Source organism: Scyliorhinus torazame, chromosome 15, assembly GCF_047496885.1.
Source record: "Scyliorhinus torazame isolate Kashiwa2021f chromosome 15, sScyTor2.1, whole genome shotgun sequence".
NCBI classification, from domain to species: domain Eukaryota; kingdom Metazoa; phylum Chordata; class Chondrichthyes; order Carcharhiniformes; family Scyliorhinidae; genus Scyliorhinus; species Scyliorhinus torazame.
Window position 1 is genome coordinate 133,838,588 of NC_092721.1, and position 24,701 is coordinate 133,863,288.

At 44.4% G+C, this 24,701-nt stretch overlaps 1 protein-coding gene across 3 annotated transcripts in view; it reads left to right on the top strand.

Annotated features, from left to right (window-relative positions):
* Positions 1-24,701, top strand: part of kbtbd3 (kelch repeat and BTB (POZ) domain containing 3) — a 282,090-nt gene that overhangs the window by 7,696 nt on the left and 249,693 nt on the right. For 2 of the 3 annotated variants that reach the window (XM_072476771.1, XM_072476772.1), the window contains exons 3-4: positions 6,000-6,228; positions 11,134-15,237. In XM_072476771.1, coding sequence (XP_072332872.1) covers positions 6,026-6,228; positions 11,134-12,733 — 1,803 coding nt within the window. In that variant the 5' untranslated portion in view covers positions 6,000-6,025 and the 3' untranslated portion in view covers positions 12,734-15,237. Of the gene's footprint in view, positions 1-5,999; positions 6,229-11,133; positions 15,238-24,701 lie in introns of those variants that run through there. The other variant, XM_072476770.1, reaches the window with a different exon arrangement.

Sequence of the window (24,701 nt, forward strand, 5' to 3'; positions counted from 1 at the left end):
CGGGTCTGTTACCAGCGATCTGGGCCTACAGCAATCCGACTTTGGATCCAAGACACAATTGAAATCCCCCCACCACCACCTAAAATCAGCCGGTGTGTGTCCAGTTCCAGAATGGCAGCCAATAACCGTCTCATAAACTTGACATCGTCCCAATTCAGGCAAATAGGTTCACCATCACCACAGCCCTATCCTCCAACGTACCTGTGACTATTACATACCGACTGCCCTGATAGGCCCCTCCCTCAACCACCTGAAAACAGATCCTCCTAATCGGAATCGCCACTCCCTGTGCCCTGCTGTCAAACTCTGAGTGAAAAACCTGACTAAACCGGGCTTTCCGCAACCAGATTTGGTCCCCCACCCGCAGGTGAGTTTCCCGTAGGAAGAACACATCAACCCCCAGCCCACTTAAATGGAAAACAACCCTTGCTCTCTTCACAGCCGCCCCCGCCTGAAACCTCACACGTTCCAGGCGATCAACCTCATTGGGGGTCTCTCTCAGCCCCTCCACCCTGCACCAAACACCTGGGTACCAGGCCCAACTAAGATGACCACAAGCCCCACCCACTGGGTGAGACAAAGGTAAGTCCCCCTCCCTCCCATCCTCTTCAGGCCCACAAGCCATCTGGCGTCACATCTTCCCCTTCCCCCCCACCAGACAAACGCAAAACTATAGCTAGACCTATTGTGCCCTCCCAACCTGGGCCACTCCACTCTCCCCATCACTAGCAAAGTGGCTCCCAAACATGATTCCCATAACATATCCACTCAAACAACAGCCAGTGCATCACTTCTCCGCTTTCATCTGCGTGTCAAAAAAGTGATCATTCAAATCCATTGTAACCTGTAAATGCGTCGGGTACACCACTCCAATTCTCACGCCCTTATCATAAAACCCCACTGTTGCCCCAATGAAGGCCGCACACATCTTTGCCAATTCAGTCCCAATATCTTAATATATTCGTACCGTATTTCCATCCCAATCAATATTCCGAATACTTTTCGCCAACTCCAAGACCTTCTCCTTCCTCTTATAATTGTGTAAAGGGTTTATCAGCGGCCATGGTGACTCTTGGCTTTTGCCTGAGCACCCGATGTGCTGTCCAATTCCGCAGGGATGAACACTTCATCCCCTTCCACCAGCCGAGAAAATATTTCAGAAAATTACTTGGTCGGCTTCAGGCCTTCTGCTCCCTCTGGCAGCCCCACTAACCTGAGGTTTAACTGCCGTGACCTATCCTCTAGGTCCTCCACTTTAAGTCTCAGGTCTTTATTACTTTCCACCACCATACAAAACTCTTGTCTCCACCGAGGCAAATTGATCCTCGTGCCTTGACAAGGCCTCCTCCACCCCTTTTATTGTCTCGCCTTGTGCCTTCACCACGTTCGAAGTTCACATGAACTGTTCCTGGATCGGGCACAAAACCTCTTCAATAGTGGCTTTAAAAGATTCCTTAATTTTCTGGCCCTGCCGCTCGAACTCCCTGTCCATTTGTTTGCCAAACTTTTCAAGCTCTTGCATTATTACCACTGCCAACGTGTCTAACGTAATGGGTGTGGCAGCCATCTTCCCTCCTTCACCTTCCTTCAATGGGCTTTCCTCATGAGCCTTTTTAATATTGAGCTTCTTTGTCAATGATTTTGACATACCCTCATCTGGAGAGCGTTCACCTCCTCAACTCACCAAAGACCCAGAAAAAATGGGTAAAAGGGATCAGATACAAAGACCTTGCCGGGAGCCACTATTTATGCATCTTGTCTTACATAACGTTACTGAAAGCCTTAGGTTTTCAAAATTTTGATCAAACTTCATCACGCTATACCACTGATCAAACACAATCTCATTTTTGTCGAGCAAATTTCACAAAACCTGATTCTGTCTCTTCCTGAGATTTCTAAACGTTTGCCTATAAGCTTCTGGGACTAACTCATACACATTAAGCAAAACAGTCTTAACCATACATAACCTGCAGATTGTTCATCAAAAAGTATCAAATAAACCTCCAACAATTTCCCTACCAAAACACTGTGCAACAAATTCATCCTAATTTCTTTTGGTTATTAATGAGACAAAATCAATTTCAACTTGTCCCTACTGAACGTAGGCACTAGGCAAATTCCATGCCAAAACAAATCCAGGAGTTAAATCTGACCCATTGTCTCCCATTAGCTGAAGCTAGGCAAATCTCCCAAGCTTATTTGATCCCACAAATTAGTTTCCAATCTGAGCATGAGCTTCCACATGCATTCTGACACAGTGAGCCATAGAGACTTTCAGTCTCTTGTGTAGTGGGTTCCATTCTTGCTTTACTCCACTACTGGGCCGATATCTGGGGTTTGTATATCTGTGTGTGTCTCTCTCCAGCTGGCACTGAAACTTCAGAGACCAGGGGATGCCGCACTGGGACACCTCCGCGGGAGAGAGCACTGAATCAAGCCTGCCGTTTATCCCTAACCGGAAGCCTGAGGCTTATCGCACAGATATCCAGACCCCCACCAATGCCCAGGTGATGCTCTCTCTTGCCAGTGGTAAAACACCCACCCGGTTCCAACTTCGCTGGAGTAGCTTTCCCAAGAGAGAGAATAGGACACTGCTGTTTATCACCTAACCAGCAGCCTGTCCTGAGTGAACGGGTTCGAATCGTTCCAAGATTACCCTAGGTTCTCGACCCCGGAATTAGGGTGAGGAGTATTTTAAATGTGACTTGGTCAGAGATCGCTGGTGAGAGATCGAAGAATTGAAACGGACTCCAATTACAAACAAATCGAGGTTTATTGAAAAACCCAGGTCAAAATCACCAAAACAGAAGAAAATACAATAAAAACCTTAAACTCTACCAAAACTATGTCTATCAAGAAATTGCTATAACGGACACAACATAAAAGCTTACTGTTACACAGTTTCTTAGCAATGTTTCAAAACAATTAATAAACAAGTCAAACCCCCTTTCCCCAGATTCTCAACACCTATGAATCTCTCGGGAAACTTCGCAAGCTGCTTGAGGTACTCACAGTTTAAAAGGTCCGATTTCTCAGCAGACTGTAGACACAAAAACGGCAGGAGCGTAGAATCAGGAGCATTTAGAACTGAACTGTTAGCTCAACTGAACTTGAGTTACTTAGCTGAACTGCTGAACTTGAGTCCCTGGAACCACTTGATTGAACTGAAAAATGGCTGTCCTGGCCCCTTACTTTATAATATGATTTCAAAGCTCCCGCAGTCTCCGCCCACTCTCCAACAGGCAAAGTTCCTATGACAAAAGCCACTATCTCTTTATCTGCAAGATAAAAGGACTTCTTAACAGCCGTTCCTTGTTTCTCCGGAGATTCTGAACTTACTTCCCCATCATGGTAATGGGTATCTCCTTACCCTGAGATAAGGTCGTTAGCACCTGTATTGAAGTCCAGTTTCTGTGCTCTGACCTCCTGCTGGTTGGGTCCAGGGCCATTATCACCTGTATTGAAGTCCAGTTTCTGTGCTCTGACCTCCTGCTGGTTGAGTCTGGTGACATCATTCGCTCCATTGTTCTGTTGGTTGAACTAATCAGTGGCTGTCTGGCATCTTGCAGTTTGTCAATTCAAAGGCTGGGGTTTCACACACACACACACACACACACACATACCGGCATGCTGAGCCTACTGGGAGATTTGGTCAGGTTTTGCAGCCAAACATGGCCAACTTTCACAGTTCCTTGATTTCAATCCTCTCCCAGCTCAGAGAAAAGCCTGAGATGCCCGAAAAACTTACACTTGCTGCTCTCTCTCCTGCACCATGGCAGACTAACCTGTCTGTGTTAAACAGTGATATTTTAGGAAAGCCTGGAATGGCTTCACAATGACTTCCTCGTTATCCTGCCCATCACCGCGAATTGCATGGGCATTGTATCCAGGTAGAGATGCTGATAAGTTATCCTTGAGAGTTTAACTCTCTTTCATCTTGGAACTAAATGGACAGTTTAAAGCCCAACTGTTTACAACCTGACATTCTCAACACTTTTCTGCTACTTTTGAAACTCACAGTCTATCCACTGTTGGTGCACAGGATGCTGCCATTGTTTCCAAATATAATATCTTCCATCTCCTTCCCATTAAACCAGCCCAGGTCCCCTTTAAATTCTTAGCAATCAAACCATCAGGCCTGCTGTCAGGCAGACGTCAGAACAGGTCCCTTCATTTTACCTTAAATTAAAGACACAGTCCCAAAACACAAAAACCTCTAAATCTCATAATTGTAACACTTACCCCCCCCACCCCTTGAAGAACGAAAAGTCATCACGATAGCGACGAGTTTTCATAAACACTATCCAAAATATAACAACTCACACCAGTGTTTTTCAAACTTTTTCCCGGGACCCACTTTTACCAACTTGCAGACCTTTGCTCACCTTCAATGCGGTAGGTGGGCCGGCTTGGCCCTCACGGTCTCACTCCATGGGCTTTGTACCCTTCCTCAGACCAGCTGAGACAGGAGGAAGGAGGTGTGCCTTCGGCTGCATCGCCACACAGTAACTAGAGACCTGAGAACAAAGTCACACCCCTCACTCCCTCCCGCTCTGTCTCTCTCACCTCTGCCCCCCCCCCTGTCTGGGCTATCCATAATCACTCTCGCTCTCTCCTTATCAATGTCATCTCCCTACAAGTTACTCTACATCTCCCACCATGTCTGATTGGATTTATCTGCATGCCTCCGCCATTATTTTCCCTTTTCAATGTCTCTCTTATGCGTTGCAAGTCTATTTTCTCCTCAGTTTCTCCTAGTGTATAACTCTTTTTTCCCATTTTCCCCTTTATCACGAGGAATTTATTTCTTTTCCTTGTTTCACTTTCTGTTCCTATCTGACCAAGTCACTCCCCTTCTCTTCTCTCTTTGTTCCCTGTTCCCAAACAACTCTTTAAATTTTCTGTGTCTCTCTGTCCGCCAATTTTGTTTTCATTCCCCAGCATCATGTCTGTCTCAATTACTTCAGCGCTCTTGTATATCAAAGTAGAATTGGAGTTACAAAGGTATTTTGGGAGATTGATACAGAGATAGGGAGAAGTAGTGATATAGATATAGAGAGACGTAAGGTAGGCTGTTCCCTATTTGATAATAAAGTTTAAAAACTCAACCATGGAGTGCTTAAAAATCTGCCTGCCCCTTTTTAGCTATCTGTCACTCTACCTCTCACCTTATGATGTTCAGTGTTGGATAGTTTATTTATGGTAAGGCTACGGTTTTAAAATTAAGACTTTCTTTGGTCCAGTGGCACCAGAAGTGCTCTTCACTGCAGTAAAAGGGAAATGAACCAAATGCCTAGTCATACATCGGTATTGAGAAAATAATCTTAATCCTACACTTCTGAAACCAAAGAGACTGCAGTATTGTTCAGTGATGTGAGTGGAAACAGAACAGAATTGATACAAATCGTATACCCTTGTAACAAGGCACCATAATTCACTCATGCCACTTACAAAAAGGGGTTACCTGCTCTCTGGCATGTGGGCATCACTGTTCAGAGTTCCAGTAGATAATAGTGCGGCAGCTGTTTTAGAACAGCTCGGCTGGTGTGCGAATTGTAGAGCACTACTCTTCAGCAAATCGCTGGGATCTTTCGGGAGCACCGCTGTGATCCTCAGCTCTGCAGCCCTGCTGACACCTACCTGCGACCCACCCGCAGGTCGCGACCAGCACTTTGAAAAACCTTGACTTACACCACTCGATACACTTTAATAAACAATTTACTACATAAAGCATTGTTAAGAATCATCTCCCTGTGTTGTTACATAACCACTTAGAAACCTTATAGTTGGAACATAAATAAAATTAAATCAAAAGACAAATGAGTAAAACTCGCTTCCTTAAAACAAAGGCTTATACAAAATCTGGATAATTTAAATAAAACAGCTCTATTTGCTAACTTACCTTTTTTTAGCTAAACCTATGTTTGAAAGTGAGTAAGAGATAAATTTGTTGGGAGTGTGTTTGTAACAAAAACGTACAGAATATGTTATCTTTGCAGATTTGAGACGTGAAACCAATTCAATCATGGATTCAGTTTCTAGGGCTGCTTGCAGAGTGACGGAAAGGAGGTCAGTCTCTCTGGTTGCTGAGACACACGGCAAGCAGGTTTTAAATGTACTCCAGAACTTCCGGGAGCAAAACATATTCTTTGACTTCACTATATTTGTCAAAGGAGAAAAGTTGCCATGTCATAGATGTATTCTGGCTGCATGCAGTGATTTCTTCAGGTACTGTAAATTAAAGGCATATCTTTTGGATATTGTTTGTATTGTCAACTGTAACATAGTGTGCATCTTTACATCCCTTTGGTTCAACAGTTATAAGGTAAATACTCTAAGTGGACACATTTTTGTGATCGGGGCGTCATTCTCCGACCCCCCGCCGGGTCGTAGAATGGCCGTTGGCCGCCGTGAATCCCGCCCCCGCCGGTTGCCGAAGTCTCCGGTACCGGAGATTGGGCGGGGGCGGGAATCGGGCCGCGCCGGTTGGCGGGACACCCCGCTGGATTCTCCGGCCCGGATGGGCCGAAGTCCCGCCCAGAAATTGCCTGTCCCGCCGACGTAAATCAAACCTGGTATTTACCGGCGGCACCAGGCGGCGTGGGTGGGCTCCGGGGTCCTGGGGGGGGGGGCACGGGGCGATCTGACCCCGGGGGGTGCCTCCATGGTGGCCTGGCCCGCGATCGGGGCCCACCGATCTGCGGGCGGGCCTGTGCCGTGGGGGCACTCTTTCCCTTCCGCCTCCGCTACGGCCTCCACCATGGCGGTGGCGGAAGAGACTCTCCCCACTGCGCATGCGCGGGAAACTGACAGCGGCCGCTGACGCTCCCGCGCATGCGCCGGGAAACTGACAGCTGACGCTCCCGCGCATGCGCCGCATTTCCGTGCCAGCTGGCGGGGCAACAAACGCCATTTCCGCCAGCTGGCGGGGCGGAAATCCCTCCGGTGTCGGCCTAGCCCCTCAATGTTGGGGCTAGGCCGCCAAAGATGCGGAGCATTCCGCACCTTTGGGCCGGCGCGATGCCCGTCTGATTGGCGCCGTCTTTGGCGACAGTCAGCGGACATCCCGCCGTTGGGGGAGAATTTCGCCCCTGGTGTATAACTACAGGTTAACCTGCAGTTGCTATAACCTGTTAACTGATGCTGTGCTACGTTGTCAATGATTTTGGTATAATGGATTTCCAAACCCGTAATGGAGCTTGTACAGAATTAAATATTTAAGCAACAGAATTCAACATTACTAAAATAATAGAATAATCAGATGTAGGTATCATGAATTTACCTGTGTTCCCTGACTGCTTCAGATTGGAAATGACATTTTAAAATATCAATCTAGACCAGGCTAATTCTGCCTCACTCTGCTTCTTCTGAACATTTGGGTGATGCTTGGAGTTACAACGTTGCTCTCTAATTTGATAGTGATTTCCATAAGTAAACTTGTCCCAAATGATCTGGAAGCTGCAGCTTTTCTGAAATCTGCCTTTGTAAAATTGCATACCCTAAGGAATGCCAGTTGCCTGTTTGCAGAGATTGGTTTATTGGACAATGTTGTCTTGCATTCCACTACTGACCACCTTCAAAATGGTGTTTATCAAACATAGATCTAGATTTAGGATATCTGAATGTAAAAAGTTAGCCTTTCTGCTACCAATGTGCTTCTCCACTGCAGCCTTACTTCCCCCTTCGCTGACCCCAGGTACAAAATCTGTCTTTAAAGACGAGTAGAAATAAGAGATTTATCATCATCAAGGTGCCAGATGTCAATAAATGAGCAGATAATGCTTAAAAATTAGACCATTATTTGGGAACGCCTATCCCACATTTCAAGCACCTCTTTACACCATTGGATCAACAACATATAGAATGATAGAATTTACAGTGCAGAAGGAGGCCATTCGGCCCAACGAGTCTACACTGGCTCTTGGAAAGAGCACCCTACCCAAGCCCACACCTCCACCCTATCCCCATAACCCAGTAACCCCACCCACACTAAGGGCAATTTTGGACACAAAGGGCAATTTAGCATAGCCAATCCACCTAACCTGCACATCTTTCGACTGTGGGAGGAAACCCGAGCACCCGGAGGAAACCCTGGCACACATATGTGGGACTATGATATCGCAAAGTACCTTTTAGCAATATTCTGCACAAAATTCACTTTCAGATGTATTTGGAACAGGTATAACAGCTGAAACAGCACATCTTTGGCATGTGAGAGAAAGCCGGAGCACCGGGAGAAAACCCACGTAGACACGGGGAGAATATACAAACTCAACACAGACAGTCACCCAAGGCCGGAATTTATCCCTGTTCCCTGGCGCTGTGAGGCAGCAGTGCTACCCACTGCGCAATGTGCCGCCCTTTAGGTTTTGGAGAAATTTCTTCTCTGAGGGTGGTTAGTCTTATAATTCTGGGGAGGCTGGATCATTGAATATACTCAAGTCTGAGTTAGGCAGATTTTTGATTGATAAGGGAGTCAAGAGTTATGGGAAACAGGCAGGAAAGTATATTTGAGGCCTCAATCAGATCAGCCACGATCATATTGAATGGTGGAGCAGGCTCCATAGCGTGCTGCTCCTATGATTTTATCTTATATATGGGGGTAAATAAACAATGGGAATATTTACAGAAATGATTCACATTTTTCATTGAAGTTGCATTCAATCAAAAACCAGAAACTCAGTTTAAAAAATCCATTTTTCCAGGGACGCTGAACGTAGTAGTTGATCAAAAAAGAGGATTATAATATTGCGAAGAACATTTGGAAGAGTTTTAGAAACCAGAAAAGGTGGCCACAAAGTTGATTTTATAAAAAAATAGGAAAAATAGAATAAGAAAAATAGAATAATCCCGGACGAGCCCCGCAAAGCACCTTTTGGGCAGCACGGTAGCATAGTGTCAGCACTATGCTTCACAGTGCCAGGGTTCCAGGTTCGATTCCCGACTTTGGTCGCTGTCTGTGCGGAGTCTGCACGTTCTCCCCGTGTCTGCATGGCTTTCCTCCGGGTGCTCCGGTTTCCTCCCACAAGTCCTGAAAGACGTGCTATTAGGTAATTTGGACATTCTGAATTCTCCCTCTGTGTACCCGAACAGGCGGTGGAATGTGGCGACTAGGGGCTTTTCACACTAACTCTATTGCAGTGTTAATGTAAGCCTACTTGTGACAATAACATTTATTAAAGTTTATTAAATTAGAATAAACCATCTAGGAATATGAAACAGATCATAAGTATGCAATAAGGAGGACAGTAGGTAAAGTAACCAATGGTCCCTTCGAGGCAATGACTGGAAAAATGATCATGGGGAATGAGGAAATGTGCAGGTTAGGTGAAATGGCCATGATAAATTGCCCTTAGTGTCCAAAAAGGGAGGTGGGGTTACTGGGTTACAGGGATAGGGTTGAGGTGTGGACTTAAGTAGGGTGCTCTTTCCAAAGGCCGGTGCAGACTCTATGGGAGGAATGGCCTCCTTCTGCACTGTAAATTCTATGATTTATGACCACTTTCTCACCTGCTGTGCCACCTTCAATGATTTGTGCACAGATACCCAGGTCTTTCTATTTGTGTAACCACTTTAGAATTGTACACAAAGCATTAAAGCGGATGTTAGAAAAAAACTTTTACAAAGTTGGTTTGAATGTGGATTTCTCTGCCGCGGATCCTTATTGAACTAAAGACCATAATTATTTCAACGTAGATTTGGATAGTTGTTGGAAACAAATATTAATGGTATGAGGTCGGTAGGTGGGGTGGGGGGAACGACCATATGGTATGAAATTAGATGGTGAAAAAATTCAGTGCAGACTGGAAGGATCAAATGTATTATTTCTGTACTGAAATATTATTTGATTCAACCTTGTTTTAATATTCACTGGCCGATGTATGTAATTCAGAATCCCATTTGCCTTTTTATGGTCTTTCCTACCTGCATTCACATGTTTTGTGAGTGTTGTTTTCATAGAATCCCTAAAGTGCAGAAGGAGGCCATTCGGCCCATCGAGTCTGCATCCACCCTTTGAATGGGCACTCTGCACATGTCTGCCCCACTCCATCCCCTTAACCCCGTAACCTAACCTGCATATCCCTGGACACTAATTTATCACGGCCAATCCCCCTAACCCGTACATATTTGGACTGTGGGAGGAAACCAGAGTACCCGAAGGAAACCCACACAAAATTGGGGAGAATGAATGTGCAAACTCCACACCGACAGTCAACCAAGGCCGGATTTGATTCTGGGTCCCAGGTGAACTGTATAACTGCTCCCTTAGCTCTCTGGTCCACCACTCTTAACAATCTTACCATTTAGAGTTTATTTATTCACAAGACCCATGGCAGAAACTTGAGACCCAGAATAGACATCATCCTCAAATCAAGGGACAATGATGACATCTCATTTACACAATTCATATACCCCGAAATATTCTAGTTCACATGTATCTGCATTAAATCTGTCTGGCAACTCCTACTAACTTGTCTATGTCCTCATCTATTTGTAGTCCAAGGTCCCTCATTTATCAGCAAATTCTTCTGGTGCCCATATCCAAAGCATTAATATACATTGAAAACAAAAGGGATTCTAGCATAAATTTCTTGGTGACGCTACTACCCACATGTTAGAAAATACTGGACAATCTCAGCAGGTCTGATAGCATCTGTGGAGAGAAAAGGGAGCTAACATTTCGAGTCTGGATGAATCTTTGACAAAGACGTTTTTTGTAACTTTCATCATTGATATATTTCAGTCATATTAAGATGCTACAGCACACACATTTTTGTGTGTGCCATCGCTTTGCTCGAGCAGTCCAAACCTAACTCCCACTGCTCTGGGCACCATAGCCCTCTATCCTCTCTGCTTCAGATACACTGGAATTGACTGTCACTTTAATTTTATGGACATGAATTAGAAAAATGGCTGCTTAAATATGTTTTGAGTTTCTCAGGAAAAAAAATTAATGTTTGCACACTTGCAGAGAACTTGCCCAAAACGTAGTTTGGAAAAATCTAATTGGACCATATTGTTTATTCAGTATTGTTCAAATAGAAGCTTCAAATAATGTAAGAAATATTTAAAGTTCACAATTTCTGTAATGACCTGGTAAAGACAGTAGTTATGTTACTGTTTGCCTTGCAGAGCCATGTTTGAAGTTCACATGAGGGAAAGGGATGATGGAAGTGTAAAAATCATGAATTTATCTCCGGAAGCTGTGAGGGCATTTCTGGATTTTGCTTACACAGGGCATGCAGAGATTTCTGAGACCAATGTTGAAATGTTCTTCCAGATGTCCTCATTTCTTCAAGTGCCCCTGCTAGCTAAAGCCTGCAGTGATTTTCTCATCAAAACGCTTGACCTCACCAACTGCTTACAACTTTTGTCCCTGTCTGAGGGTTATGGTTCTACTTGTTTGTACAATCATGCTTTGCTATTTGTAGTGCAACACTTCTCTCTTCTGTTAAAATCAAATGATTTCTTAGAAATGAATGCCGGACAGCTAGAAAAATGTCTTAAAGCAGATGCACTGAATGTCCCTGATGAGGATACTGTTTTGAATGCTGTTCTTCAGTGGACTCAGTATGATGTTAACATGAGAGAAAAGCATTTGCCTCATATGATTAACCTTGTGAGATTGCATCAGCTATCCAAAGAATCTCTGGAGGACTTTATGAGATCTGAAAGTTTACTAGCAAATAATCCTGAATGCATGGAATCCATTTGTGCTGTTCTTGATAAACTTGAAGAGTTTAATGGGCTCTTTCCTGATGCAAGACCATCCACAACAGAAAAATACATATTTGTTCACAAAACTGAAGAAAATGGTGTGATTAAGCATACATTTTGCTATAACATTGAAAGCGATACCTGGAAAGAGTTGCCAGCTACCAATATTATTGATTTTCCAGGGTCAAGTTTGGTTACCTTTGGAGAAAAAATATTTATTACTGGAGGATGTAAGATTAGCTGCAATAAATCTATACGATTGCACATTGTAGAAAGATGTCATGATGCAACTGACCAGACATGGTGCTACTGCCCAAGGACAAACAATTTCTCTTCTATTTCATCAATGAAAAACTCTCGAACCATGCACACATCGGTTATTGCAATGGATCAGCTTTTTGTAGTCGGTGGGAAAACCAGAGGAGCGCGAGAAATCCGGAGTCTTCTAAATGTTGAATCCTACAACCCTCTTACCAAAGAATGGAGATCAGTGAGCCATTTGCCAAGAGGAATTTACTATCCAGAAGCCAGTGCTTGCAACAACATTATCTATGTTCTTGGATCTGAGGTGGAAATAGCTGATATCTTCAATCCATCATTAGATTGCTTCTTCAAATACAATGTATCCTCTGATCAATGGTCAGAACTTGTTGCAGAATTTGGCCAGTTTTTTCATGCTACTCTTGTGAAAGCTGTCCCAGTGAATTGCATGTTGTATATTTGTGATCTTTCTACTTACAAAGTCTACAGTTTTTGTCCAGAAACCTGTGTTTGGAAAGGTGAGGGCTCATTTGAGTGTGCAGGCTTCAATGCAGGGGCTATTGGGATTTCAGACAAGATTTATATTTTGGGCGGGGATTATGCTCCTGATGAAATCACAGATGAAGTACAGGTGTACCACAGCAGCAGATCTGAATGGGAGGAAGTATCACCAATGCCCAGGCCTTTAACAGAGTTTCATTGTCAGGTGATTCAGTTTAACCGATATAGGGATCCCTGGAAAAGTCAATTGTAATTGTAATGTCCATTTTTAATTGGTGATAAATAGCTTTCTATTTAGCCCCAACTATTTATTTATATTTGTTTTTCAAACAATTATTCAGTTTCAAGTCGCCACATTCCAGCGTCTGTTCGAGTACACTGAGAGGGAATTCAGAATGTCCAATTCACCTAACAAGCACCTCTTTCGGGACTTAGAAAGGTGTACATCACAAGGATGGTTGTATTGGTTGACGAATGGCTGGAGCATGGGGCAAGTCGTGATGAAACCTCCAGGAATACATTTAATCACAGTTGGCAACCCTACCTGGTCTCCATTATCTCTGCCAGCTTCAAAATTCTGATGTTAGCAAACCAAGACATGGGCTTGGATTTTGCATCCTGAAACGGGATGGAATGGAGGTGGGTCTTTTAACATGCCTGCTCCAGAATTGGCCTGTCTCAGGTCTGATTTTTGGTTGACAACTCATCTCCAGGCCAATTAAGGCCCCAATCCCGGGAATATTTTGCTTCCCAGCAGGCTGTTGACTGAGGCAAATTCCCAACCTGAAATTGAACCAATTTGTCTCCTGATTCCCATTTCCGAGGAGAAAATTCAGCATTTGATCTATACTGTGTGCAACATTGGTAGGTGGCATCAGTGTCAATGGATGGAGATTTATATTTCAGCGTGGATGGATTTGTTCAAATAGTGTAGATGACTTTTAATGTGGGATTGGGTATTTAAGTGAGTATACAGCACATTTCAGCTGAAACATAGCTCTGTCAGTTGCTGGTGACAGGGAGTCTTCCTCTTACTTCACCCCACTCCTTGCAGATGGGGCCTTTCTTATTGAATGATGGAATGATCCATTTCCCACCCCTTTTGAACTGCTTAATTTTGCAAGTTACCTCACACCAGAGCACTGTAAGGCACTCTTTATGGTCTTGAGAGAAGAAACCCCCCTCAATATTGTCCATGCACTGAAAGCATTTCTTGAGCACAAAATTCTCTGCTTTACTTTTGCTGTGGTGTTATGGCCTACAATGTTTCTTTGTTCACCTGGGTCACAAACGTTCCACAGAAGGATTTTTATAAATGGTCTCCCTTGCTCCCCAGTTGCCAGTCTGTGACCTGCACACTGTTGGGTAAAGTGGGATTTATAAATATGTATCACCGTAGCTTCCAGGGAACTAGGCCATTTCTTCAGATTTTCCCCAAATCTGAAGTGGTAAATCTGGGAGCTCCAGTGGGAATTCAAGCTAAGTAGTTCTAAATGGAATTGAATGAAAGTCACAATTTCAGGGTGATTTTGAAACACAGTGTTGTGATTTTTTTGTGGCGATTAGACATACATAATTTACATTCAACAAAATGCAAATATCATGAGCATGTGTACTCCTTAAAGAGTGCAGGAGGAGGAGCTGAAAATTACATCAAGGGAAATGTTGTTTTGTAGTCAGTAGACAGCAATATTTGTCTATAAAGTGCACTTTAGTTTTTCCATGTTCAAGGGAAGAGAATTTTGAGAGACGTTCCTCTTCCAATATGGTCAAACATTCGCAATAGTCTTCACCTTAGGCAGCATGGAGGTGCAGTGGTTAGCACTGCTGCCTCATGGCGCCGAGGTCCCAAGTTTGATCCCGGCTCTGGGTCACTGTCCGTGTGGAGTTCGCGCATTTTCCCGTGTTTGCGCGGGTTTCGCCCCCACAACCCAAAGATGTACAAGGTAGGTGGATTGGCCATGCTAAATTGCCCCTTAATTGGAAAAAAAATGAATTGGGTATTCTAAATTTATTTAAAAAAATAAAAGTAAGTCTTCACCTTGAAGGAATGGCAAATTTCAGAGATTATCAGCATTTGGAATTGAACCTTGACCAGAAGGGACATGAAGACAACATTTTAACTGTCACTCGACTATTCAACAAAATTCCTTTTTCTGGGATTATTATACATTGAGGCACTGAATCAACAACTGTGGAAAGATAAATTTCAAGCATTGCTAACATTTCATTTTAATTTATTTTGTAATTATTAAACGGCTATAAAATGGGAGCTAATATTTAATTTGTTTCATTCTGAAGAAAATTGCAGAAATAATGCATTTGGGGTTGAAAGCTGGTGAACGTTCTCCTTTCAAATTTATGAATGCAATAGTTCTCTAGATAGGATAGGAATTTACAATAGCAATAGACAATACTTTTATAAGCTGCTGAAGCTGAAAATGTAAAGCCCAGGTTTATGCTTGGTATAGAAATGTAAAAAGATTAATCAGAGTTTAAAGTAAATACGTGATAAAATTATATTCGTATGTGTTTGTTTTTAGCAACAGCAATATATGGCCTTTGAATGTTGCCTTTCTTATTATGACTTTTGCCAATCAAGCTAGCAGGTCCAATATTTAATACGCTGTGTATATATTTTTAACCCGCTTTTGGAAGATAATATTCTGCAATCTAGCCACTTTCAGATCAATCTATACTGATTTATAATGAATACTCCTGCAAATATCAGCTGAAATAAATGTCTGTTGACTCAAATGATGTGTAAGCAATGTAAATTATTTCTGATAACACCTGTGAAGCACCTTCGGATTGTAGCTTGATGCATTTGTTTATAAGCAGTGTAATTTTTGTTAAAATGGTGAAGTTGAATAAGTTGTAAAACCCATTTCCTGTATATAGGTAGCACTAATTTGTTTAAAAATATTGTGCAGAGAGCATTTTCAAAGTGTTCTAAAGGCACCCAGTGACAATTAAAACCTACAGCACCACCTTTTAAAATCTAAAATTTTAAAAGCATTTAAACATTAAATGACTAGTATCTTTAAGTCTGTTGTAGCTACCATCTTTTGTAGCTAATTTCCTAAGTTTTGATCCTCCATTCAACGTTCTCCAAGACTTTAATCTGCACTACTCTACTCGGAAGGCCATTTCAAGTGGTAATCATAGGGGCTGGTTTAGCACAGGGCTAAATCGCTGGCTTTGAAAGCAGACCAAGGCAGGCCAGCAGCATGGCTCAATTCCCGTACCAGCCTCCCCGGACAGGCGGCGGAATGTGGCGACTAGGGGCTTTTCACAGTAACTTCATTTGAAGCCTACTTGTGACAGTAAGCGATTTTCATTTCAATTTTTCATTTCATTTTCCGCTTGTAGAGGTTCCTGATATCTGCCAAATTTGGCTTACACCAGTTTGAACATGTCTTCCATTGTCATTATTGAATGACACACTTTGAAGGCGTTAACTGGATTTTCCTTTTCTGTATCATTTAATATTTTAAAAATCCTCTCTGTCATGTCCTTTCATGGATAAATGTTTCTCCAACCTTTCCTCATAATCCAGTCACTTGAAATTTAGAAATCTGGGTAATGTCTTTGCATCATCTCCAAGGTTTGAATGCATCGCATCCCTTCTATCTCTGTGACTAAAATTGGACTTGCGGTATGTTTTGACCAGACTTCACAGCCTTATCAATTATGCTGTACTAATTTAGCAATATAGTACAACATTTTGTTTGTTTGTAATTAGGCTATGGCCAGTACTCCTTTTTCAGAAGGGACAGAGGTGGAAGGGATGAAGAATTTTGTTTCACATAGAGTGTTACATTAAAGGTACAAGAAAAGCAGAACATGAGATTGGATGTCTTTGGACTGTTAGATGAGGGAACCAGTTGGTATGATTTTGTAGCAGACTAATATTGAATGCTAGTCCATATGGAAGGGAAGAGTACATCTAGGAAGAGTAACATTTTAATAATTACCCAGATATTAAATGGAACTTGGGTATTGCTAATGCTAGGAGCAAAATAATAAAATATGTATAGATGGGCTAGAGACTGCTTCATGGAGCAAAATGTTATAGCAAAGGTTATAAATTAAAATGTGCTTGGCCTAATGTTTTAAGTGAAATTCTCAATTGATATAAGCAACAACAATTTGCATTTATATACCGCCTTTCAAAACCACAGGACATCTCAAAGCCTTTTACAGTGTAGTCATTGTTGCAATGTAAGATGCGTGGCAGCTAATTTGCACATGGCAAGCATTCACAAACAGTAATATGACAGTGACCTGATAATCTGTTTTATTGATGATGATTTAGGGATGCGTATTGCGCAGGGCACCATGATAACTCCTCTGATCTTCTTCAAAATGGTGCCATAGGGTCTTTTACCTGAGAGGGCAGGTGGGCTCCTGATTTAAAGTCTCATCCGAAAGATTTTTTGTGGTTATAAATTTAGAGTAGCCAATTATTTTTCTTTTCCAATTAAGGGGCAATTTAGCGTGGCCAATCCACCTAACCTGCACATCTTTGGGTTGTGGGGGTGAAACCCACGCAGACACTGGGAGAATGTGCAAATTCCACACACGCAGGGACCCAGGGCTGGGATTCGAACCCGGGTTCTCAGCGCCGCAGTCATCCAAAAGATGACATTTCTGACAGTGCAGCAGTCCCTTGGCACTGGAGTGTCAGCTTTCAATTTTTGTATTCTTATTCACCTAACTTCAACACGGGAGTACTACCAACTCACCCAAGTCTGACACTAAGGTAGCCTAAAGCATTCAACAAGAGCCTTATCAATGAAAATTTGACACACAGCCACAGAAGGAGATCAGGAAAGATGACAAAAATCTTGACCAAAGGGAAAAGTGAAGTAAAGCGGCAGAGAAATTTAGGGCAGTGAATTCTGGAGCTTAGTGCCAAGTTGGTTGGGTGCATGGCTACCGCAAGAGATTAACATTGAGAATGTGCAAGATGCCAAAACTGGAAGAGAACAGAAATCCTGAAGGATTATTATGCTGGAGGAGGTTCCAGAGATGGAGGAGCACAACATAGAGAGATTTAAAAACAATGATGTGAAATTTAGAATTTGAAGCCTTGCCTGACTGGGAGCCACTGTAAATCATCAAACATATGAATCATTTCTATGACTGAGATTTGGTGTGTGTTGAGCTACGGGCAGTTGTGTTTTGGATGAGCACAAGTTCATGTCGGGAAAAGGTAGGGGGCTATTCTGAAGTGCATTGGTATAGTTGAGTTTCAAAGTAATAAAGACATAAATGAGGTTTTCAGCACCATATGAGCTGAGACAGGGGCAGATTTGAGCATTATTACAGAGGTAAAAGTAGTGAGTTTGGTAATGGAGCAGATATGTGGTTGAAAGTTGTCAGGGTTAAATGCAACACCAAAGTTGCAACGGGTGTGATTCAGCTTCAGGCTGTTGCCAGGGAGAAGAATGGAATCAGTGATCTGGGAAATGAGTTGATGATAAGAACCAGGGACAGTGGTAAGTTGTAAGTCTTGTTCCCTTATCATCCCTAAACTCGCTGACTTACATTGGCTCCCAGTCAAGCAGAGTCTTGATTTTAAAATTCTTATCCTTGTTTTCAAATCTCGCTATGACCTTGCCCCTCCCTATCTCTGTAATCTCCTCCAGCCCTGCAACTATTTGAAATATCTGAGGCCTTCTTAATCTGATCTCTTGAGCATCCCTAATTCTACTTGCTCCACCATTGGGGGATGTGTCTTCAATTGCCTAAGTCTCAAGCTCTGGAATATCCTCCTGACAAATCTCCATCTCTCTACCTCACTTTCCTTTCTCAAGTTACTCCTTAAAACATGTCAACACCCCCCCCCCCCCCCCCACCCCCATCCCAAAATACCTCCTTATGTGACTCAGTGTAATACTTTGGTTTATAGTGCTCCTATAATGTGCCTTGGGGTGTTCCTTACATTAAAGGCACTATATAAATATAATGTGGAGATGCCGGCGTTGGACTGGGGTGAGCACAGTACGAAGTCTTACAACACCAGGTTAAAGTCCAACAGGTTTGTTTCGATGTCACTAGCTTTCGGAGCGCTGCTCCTTCTTCAGGTGAAGAATGGAATCAGTGATCTGGGAAATGAGTTGATGATAAGACCTGAGGAAGGAGCAGCGCTCCGAAAGCTAGTGACATCGAAACAAACCTGTTGGACTTTAACCTGGTGTTGTAAGACTTCATACTATATAAATATAAGTAGTTGTTGGTACCAATAGTTAGTTAGTGGAAATGTCCGCTTACCCAATACAGGATGTTAGACAAGCCATGTTTAAGCATATATTGCAGCCTGTGGCAGGGTCTTGGGCTTTTTGAAAATCTGGATATACAATAATATAAGGCTTTTCACATTCCATTTGGGATGTCAATTCCTAAAAAAAAAAGGTTGAGAAAATTAATCAGGCAGGATCTTTGCCTTGTGAAGTCTTGTTAGCTAGATAATGGAGTTATTCTTCCATAGAATAATAGAATTTACAGTGCAGAAGGAGGCCATTCAGCCCATTGAATCTGCACCGGCCCTTGGAAAGAGCACCCTCCCTCCACCCTATCCCCGTAACCCAGTAACCCCACTCAACCATTTTGAACACCAAGGTCAATTTGGCATGGCCAATCCACCTAACCTGCATATCTTTGGACTGTGGGAGGAAACCGGAGCACCCGGAGGAAACCCACGCACACCAGGGGAGAACGTGCAGACTCCGCACAGACAGTGACCCAAGCCGGGAATCGAACCTGGGACCCTGGAGTTGTGAAGCAACTGTGCTAACCACTATGCTACTGTGCTGCCAGATCAGGATCATAACATGGTCTAGCATTAGATATCTCTATGTGTGGTGTTAAGAGTTTTTCTTTTCCTAAGCCATCAAATGGTGTGCTAGAATGATTCAGGAAGTGGGTTTGATCTTCACAGAGATCTGAGGTGGCTATTTTAAGAAGAAAAGAAAATAGTAAATGGTGACGAGTACGTAAATGGGTATATCTTTAATATAACACTCCTGCCTACTCAGAAAGTTGTGTAATCAGAATAAAAACAACAGAAGTTATGCAAAATATTCAGTCATTATTGTAATGCTGATTTTATATATATATATATATATATATATATAGATATTGTTTTATTGTGATTAATAAAGTTAATGAATGCATTATATTTTGTGTTCTTAAGTTTGCTACATTTCTAAATTTTAAGGACAGGGCAATAAAATAAAACTCAAGCTTCACTGTCCCACTGTAGCTAATTTTTTAGTTGTTGTTTCTACACTAACGCCTCCATTTGTGTCTGTGATGATTTATTTGAAAATGAGACCCCTGTCCCACAATTGATAAGCAGGCTCCTCCAAATAACGTTCTGATGCATTGACAGATCTGGATTCATGCTTCAAAAAATCCCAAGTGAGAGCTCAACTTTTTAATTATGTACTGCATCATGCAACAACTTCACCTTGGATAGGGGACAAATGCTGGGAGCTGCAAGAGGAGGAACAAGAAGAAGGGGGTGAATAAATTTAGCTTGCAAAGAATGAGCAACGCCCAGCTCTCAGGCTCATTGATGACAAATGCTCATGCTGCTTTCTCTTCTCCAATGCAGTCGCTTTAGCTATCTTTCCCAAACCTCACAACCGCTATCTGACAACAATCACACAATTCAAATTTATGGATATTGCCCTTGCATTACATAAAGAATTCAAGAAATGAAATGAAATGAAAATCGCTTATTGTCACGAGTAGGCTTCAACGAAGTTACTGTGAAAAGCCCCTAGTTGCCACATTCTGGCGCCTGTTCGGGGAGGCTGGTCGGGGAATTGAACTGTGCTGCTGGCCTGCCTTGGTCTGCTTTAAAAGCCAGCGATTTAGTCCAGTGTGCTAAACCAGCCCCTGGTTTAAAGTACTGGACAAATGACGTCCTCTTCCTCCTGTATTGCCGGAATGTGGCGACCAGGGGCTTTTCACAGTAACTTCATTGAAGCCTACTTGTGACAATAAGCAATTTTCATTTCATTTCATTTCCTTCTAAAATTTGAGGATCTGAATTGGAAGATGGGTAAGGGTTAGCAACTAGTTGGAAGGGTAAACTGATGAAAGCAGAATCCCATTGTATGCATAGTATGAGAGTGTGAAATTTCAATGAGATGGGAAGAGATTGCGATGGCAAAAATAAAATAAAGGGACATACTCCAGAATAGTGTCATGGGACTTTTACATCCACCCATACAGGCAATTGGGCCTCACTTTAAAGTCTCATCGAAAAGTGCAATGTTCCCTTGGGGTGTCAAACCTTGATTTTCTTGCTCAAGCCTCAGAGTGGAGGTTTGAACCTAGATCCTTATGATTCAGAGGCAAGTGTGCCATAGCTGACATTATTACTGACTCCACAGTTTTACTAATAATTAGGAAGGGACTGATAGGGCATGAGTTAACTTGGTTAGTTTTGTGAGGGCCACGAAGAATCCAGCACGAGTTTTAAGGATACAAAGTAATAACATTTATTTACAATAATATATATATATATATATATATATATATATAACAGCAGCAGCAACTTCCCTTGCTGCACACTCCTCCCTGCTGGTTCCAAACTGGCCAGCTTTATTTATACATGGAGTTTACTAATGGTTTCTCCGCCCCCCTCATTGGGGAAGCTCGTACTCCCACAGGATTGGGGGATTGTCATTAGTCCCCAGCCAATGGTAAGCAGGCAGGTTATAACATCCCTCCCCCCCCCAAAGTCCAAGGAATCCACCGAAGACCCTGGCGAAGGAGGGTTCGTTTTGCCGCAGGCCGGACACCATTTGCACACGGCGCTGGATCAGGCGGCGTGTAACGAGACTGAGACCGGCGCTTCTGTGATGAACGGCGTAACGGTTGTACATCCACGGCCCGTGGACCCGAGGATTCCCCCTCTGATGCGTCCTGTGTCTCCATCTCGGAGTCAGAGTCTGCTGCCTCCGTCATGTCAGCGCCTCTATCTCCATTTGGTTCTGTAATGACCTGCGCAGGCTTTGAGTGAGGCACCAGTGGAAGATTGTGAGGACTACCTTCCCTTGTCTCTGGTCTCTGCGGCTGTAGCAATTAGCTCCGGGGGCGGGGAAACTTTGGAGGGGATAGTCTTCTGGACCGAATGTGGTCTACATGTTTGCACTGGAGACGACCCTGGGCTTGCACCTGGTAAGATATAGGGCCCGTTTGGCGAAAGATTACGGCAGGAACCCACTGGGCACCACCAGCAAAATTCCGAACGAACACTGGGTCACCGGGCGCAAACTGTCGAATCGGCCGATGCCGAGAAAATCCCTGTCCCTGCCGTTCTTGTGTGCAGCGTACTTTTGCGCCAATGTCCGGGAAAACCATACTAAGGCGGGTGTGAAGTCTCCGGCCCATTAGGAGTTCTGCGGGAGCTACCCCAGTCACCGCATGGGGGGTGGTCCAATACGTAAACAAAAAGCGAGCCAGTCTCGTGTCCATTGATCCGGAAGACTGCTTCTTTAGGCCTCTTTTGAATGTCTGCACTGCGCGCTCTGCCAACCCATTTGAAGCCGGGTGGTAAGGGGCAGTGCGGATATGGCGTATGCCGTTTATCTTCATGAACCTCGCAAACTCCTCACTCGTGAATGGAGTGCCGTTATCCGTGACCAGCACCTCGGTGAGGCCATGCGTACTAAAAGACAAACGCATCTTTTTAATTGTTGCGCAGGACATTGTCCCCTGCATCTTATGCACCTTTAGCCATTTAGACTGGGCGTCGATTAATATAAGGAACATGGATCCTTGAAAAGGGCCTGCGAAATCTGCATGCAAGCGTGCCCAAGGTCGCCCTGGCCATTCCCAGTTATGTAGGGGCGCGGCCGGCGGAAGCTTCTGATGCTCCTGGCAAATGGAGCAGTTTTGGGCCACCTTCTCAATGTCGGTGTCGAGGCCTGGCCACCAGACATAACTCCGGGCCAACATTTTCATTTTGGTCACACCTGGATGCCCATTGTGCAAGTCTCTTCGTATCAGCTCCTGGCCTTTTTCCGGGACAATCACACGCGTACCTCACAAGAGGATGCCATCTTCCACGCTGAATTCTGAAAGCTTGGAGGAAAATGCCCGCAACTCGCCTGGGAGCTGTCTATGCTGCCCACCATACAGGACTATGTGCCGAACCTTTGACAGGACTGGCTCCGTCTGGGTCCACTCACGGATCTGTGATGCCGTGACAGGCAAGGTGTCCATAAAATTTAGGGTTGCAACCGCCTCACCGGTTGTGGGGGTCGACATGGGGCCGGTCGATAAAGGCAATCGGCTCAGTGCGTCGGCATTTGCTATCTGCGTTCCTGGTTTGTGCTCCAGAGAATACTCGCATGCAGCAAGCAACAAAGCCCAGCGCTGGTTCCGTGCGGAAGCAATGGGCGGTATTAGCTTACCTCTCTGAAAAGTCCCAGCAGAGGCTTATGATCAGTCACGATAGTGAAATGGCAGCCATACACGTACTGGTGGAAGCGTTTCACCACAAAAACCACTGCCAGGCCCTCCTTCTCGATCTGCGCGTACTTTTTCTCCGCTGCGGTCAATGTGTGGGAGGCGAAAGCTATCGGTCGCTCGGCCCCGTTCTCCATCTTGTGGGACAGGACGGCCCCAATACCATACGGGGATGCATCACATGTGACGAGCAATGGCTTTCCAGGATCATAGTGGGTTAGTAACCCAGACAACGACAACTGTTGCTTTACCCGCTGGGAAGCGGTTTCTTGCGGCTGACCCCAAACCCAGGTGTGATTTTTCTATAGCAGAAGGTGCAACGGGGCCAGCGTAGTTGCCAGATTGGGGAGGAACTTCCCGTAATAGCTTACGAGACCGAGAAAAGAACAAAGATGCAAAGTGTCAGTCGGGGCGGGGGCCTGTTGAATCGCACGCACCTTCTCTGCGATGGGGTGCAAACCTTCGCGGTCCACCCGATAACCTAGGTAGGCTACTTCCTTTGCCTGAAATACGCACTTTGTGCGACGTAAACGGACTCTAGCCTCCGAAAAGCGTCTAAGGACAGCCTCCAGATTTTCCGAATGTTCCTGCTCCGACGTCCCTGTAATCATAACGTCATCTAGGTAGACAGCCACACGGGGTAAACCACTCAAAATGCCCTCCATAACACGTTGAAAAATTGCGCAGGCAGAGGATACTCCAAAGGGCAACCGTGTATATTCATACAGGCCCCGGTGTGTATTAATCGTTACATATGGTCAGGAGGCAAGGTCCAGCTCCAACTGTAGGTAGGCGTGACTCATATCTAATTTCGTGAAGGCGAGTCCACCTGCAAGCTTCGCGTAGAGATCCTCTATGCGAGGCATTGGGTATCAGTCGAGTCGGGAAGCCATATTCACTGTAAGTTTATAGTCGCCACACAAGCGAACTGTGGCATCTGGCTTCATTACAGGTACAATTGGTGCTGCCCAGTCAGCTAAACGGACGGGCCAGATAATACCCAAACTCTCCAAACGAGTGAGCTCCCCTTCTACCTTCTCGAGCAAGGTGTAAGGCACCGGAAATAGCGCGGCGTGGCTCCTGGTTTGACTTGGATATGGGCTACGACCCCTTTTATTTTCCCCAAACCAGGCTGGAATACATCTGGGTATTGTCCTAGCACCCCAGTCAACCCTTCAGAAACTGTTTGGAGGATGTGCTGCCATTGCAACCGCAAATGGCGCAACCAGTCCCGACCCAACAGGCTGGGCCCATGGCCGCGCACCATGATAAGTGGGAAACGCCCCTCCTGGCGTCCATAAACAACAGGGGTCATAGTAGTTCCTGCCAAGTCCAGTGGTTCCCCCGTATAGGTGGCCAACCTGGCCTGTGAGTCGGTTAATGTAAAGGTCTGTATGCCCTGCTTGATGAGGTCGAATGTCCTCTGGGCGATCACGGAGACTGCTGCGCCAGTGTCCAACTCCATCTCAAGTGGGTGACCATTGACCCGTACTGTCACCTTAATGGGGGCCACACAGGGAGCTGCCACACAATGCAGCTTCAGGCATGCGTCCTCCGTCTCCATGTCCTCAGGGGTAGTCGCCGCAGGTTCATCCACATGGAAGGTACGGCCCCTGGGCTGGTCCCAGTTTCGGTCGGAACGATGTCGCCTCTGGCACCCCCAGGACCGGCGTCCGCGACGGGGTCGGCGCCTACAATTCTGACACAGACATGGCTCCTCATCCATT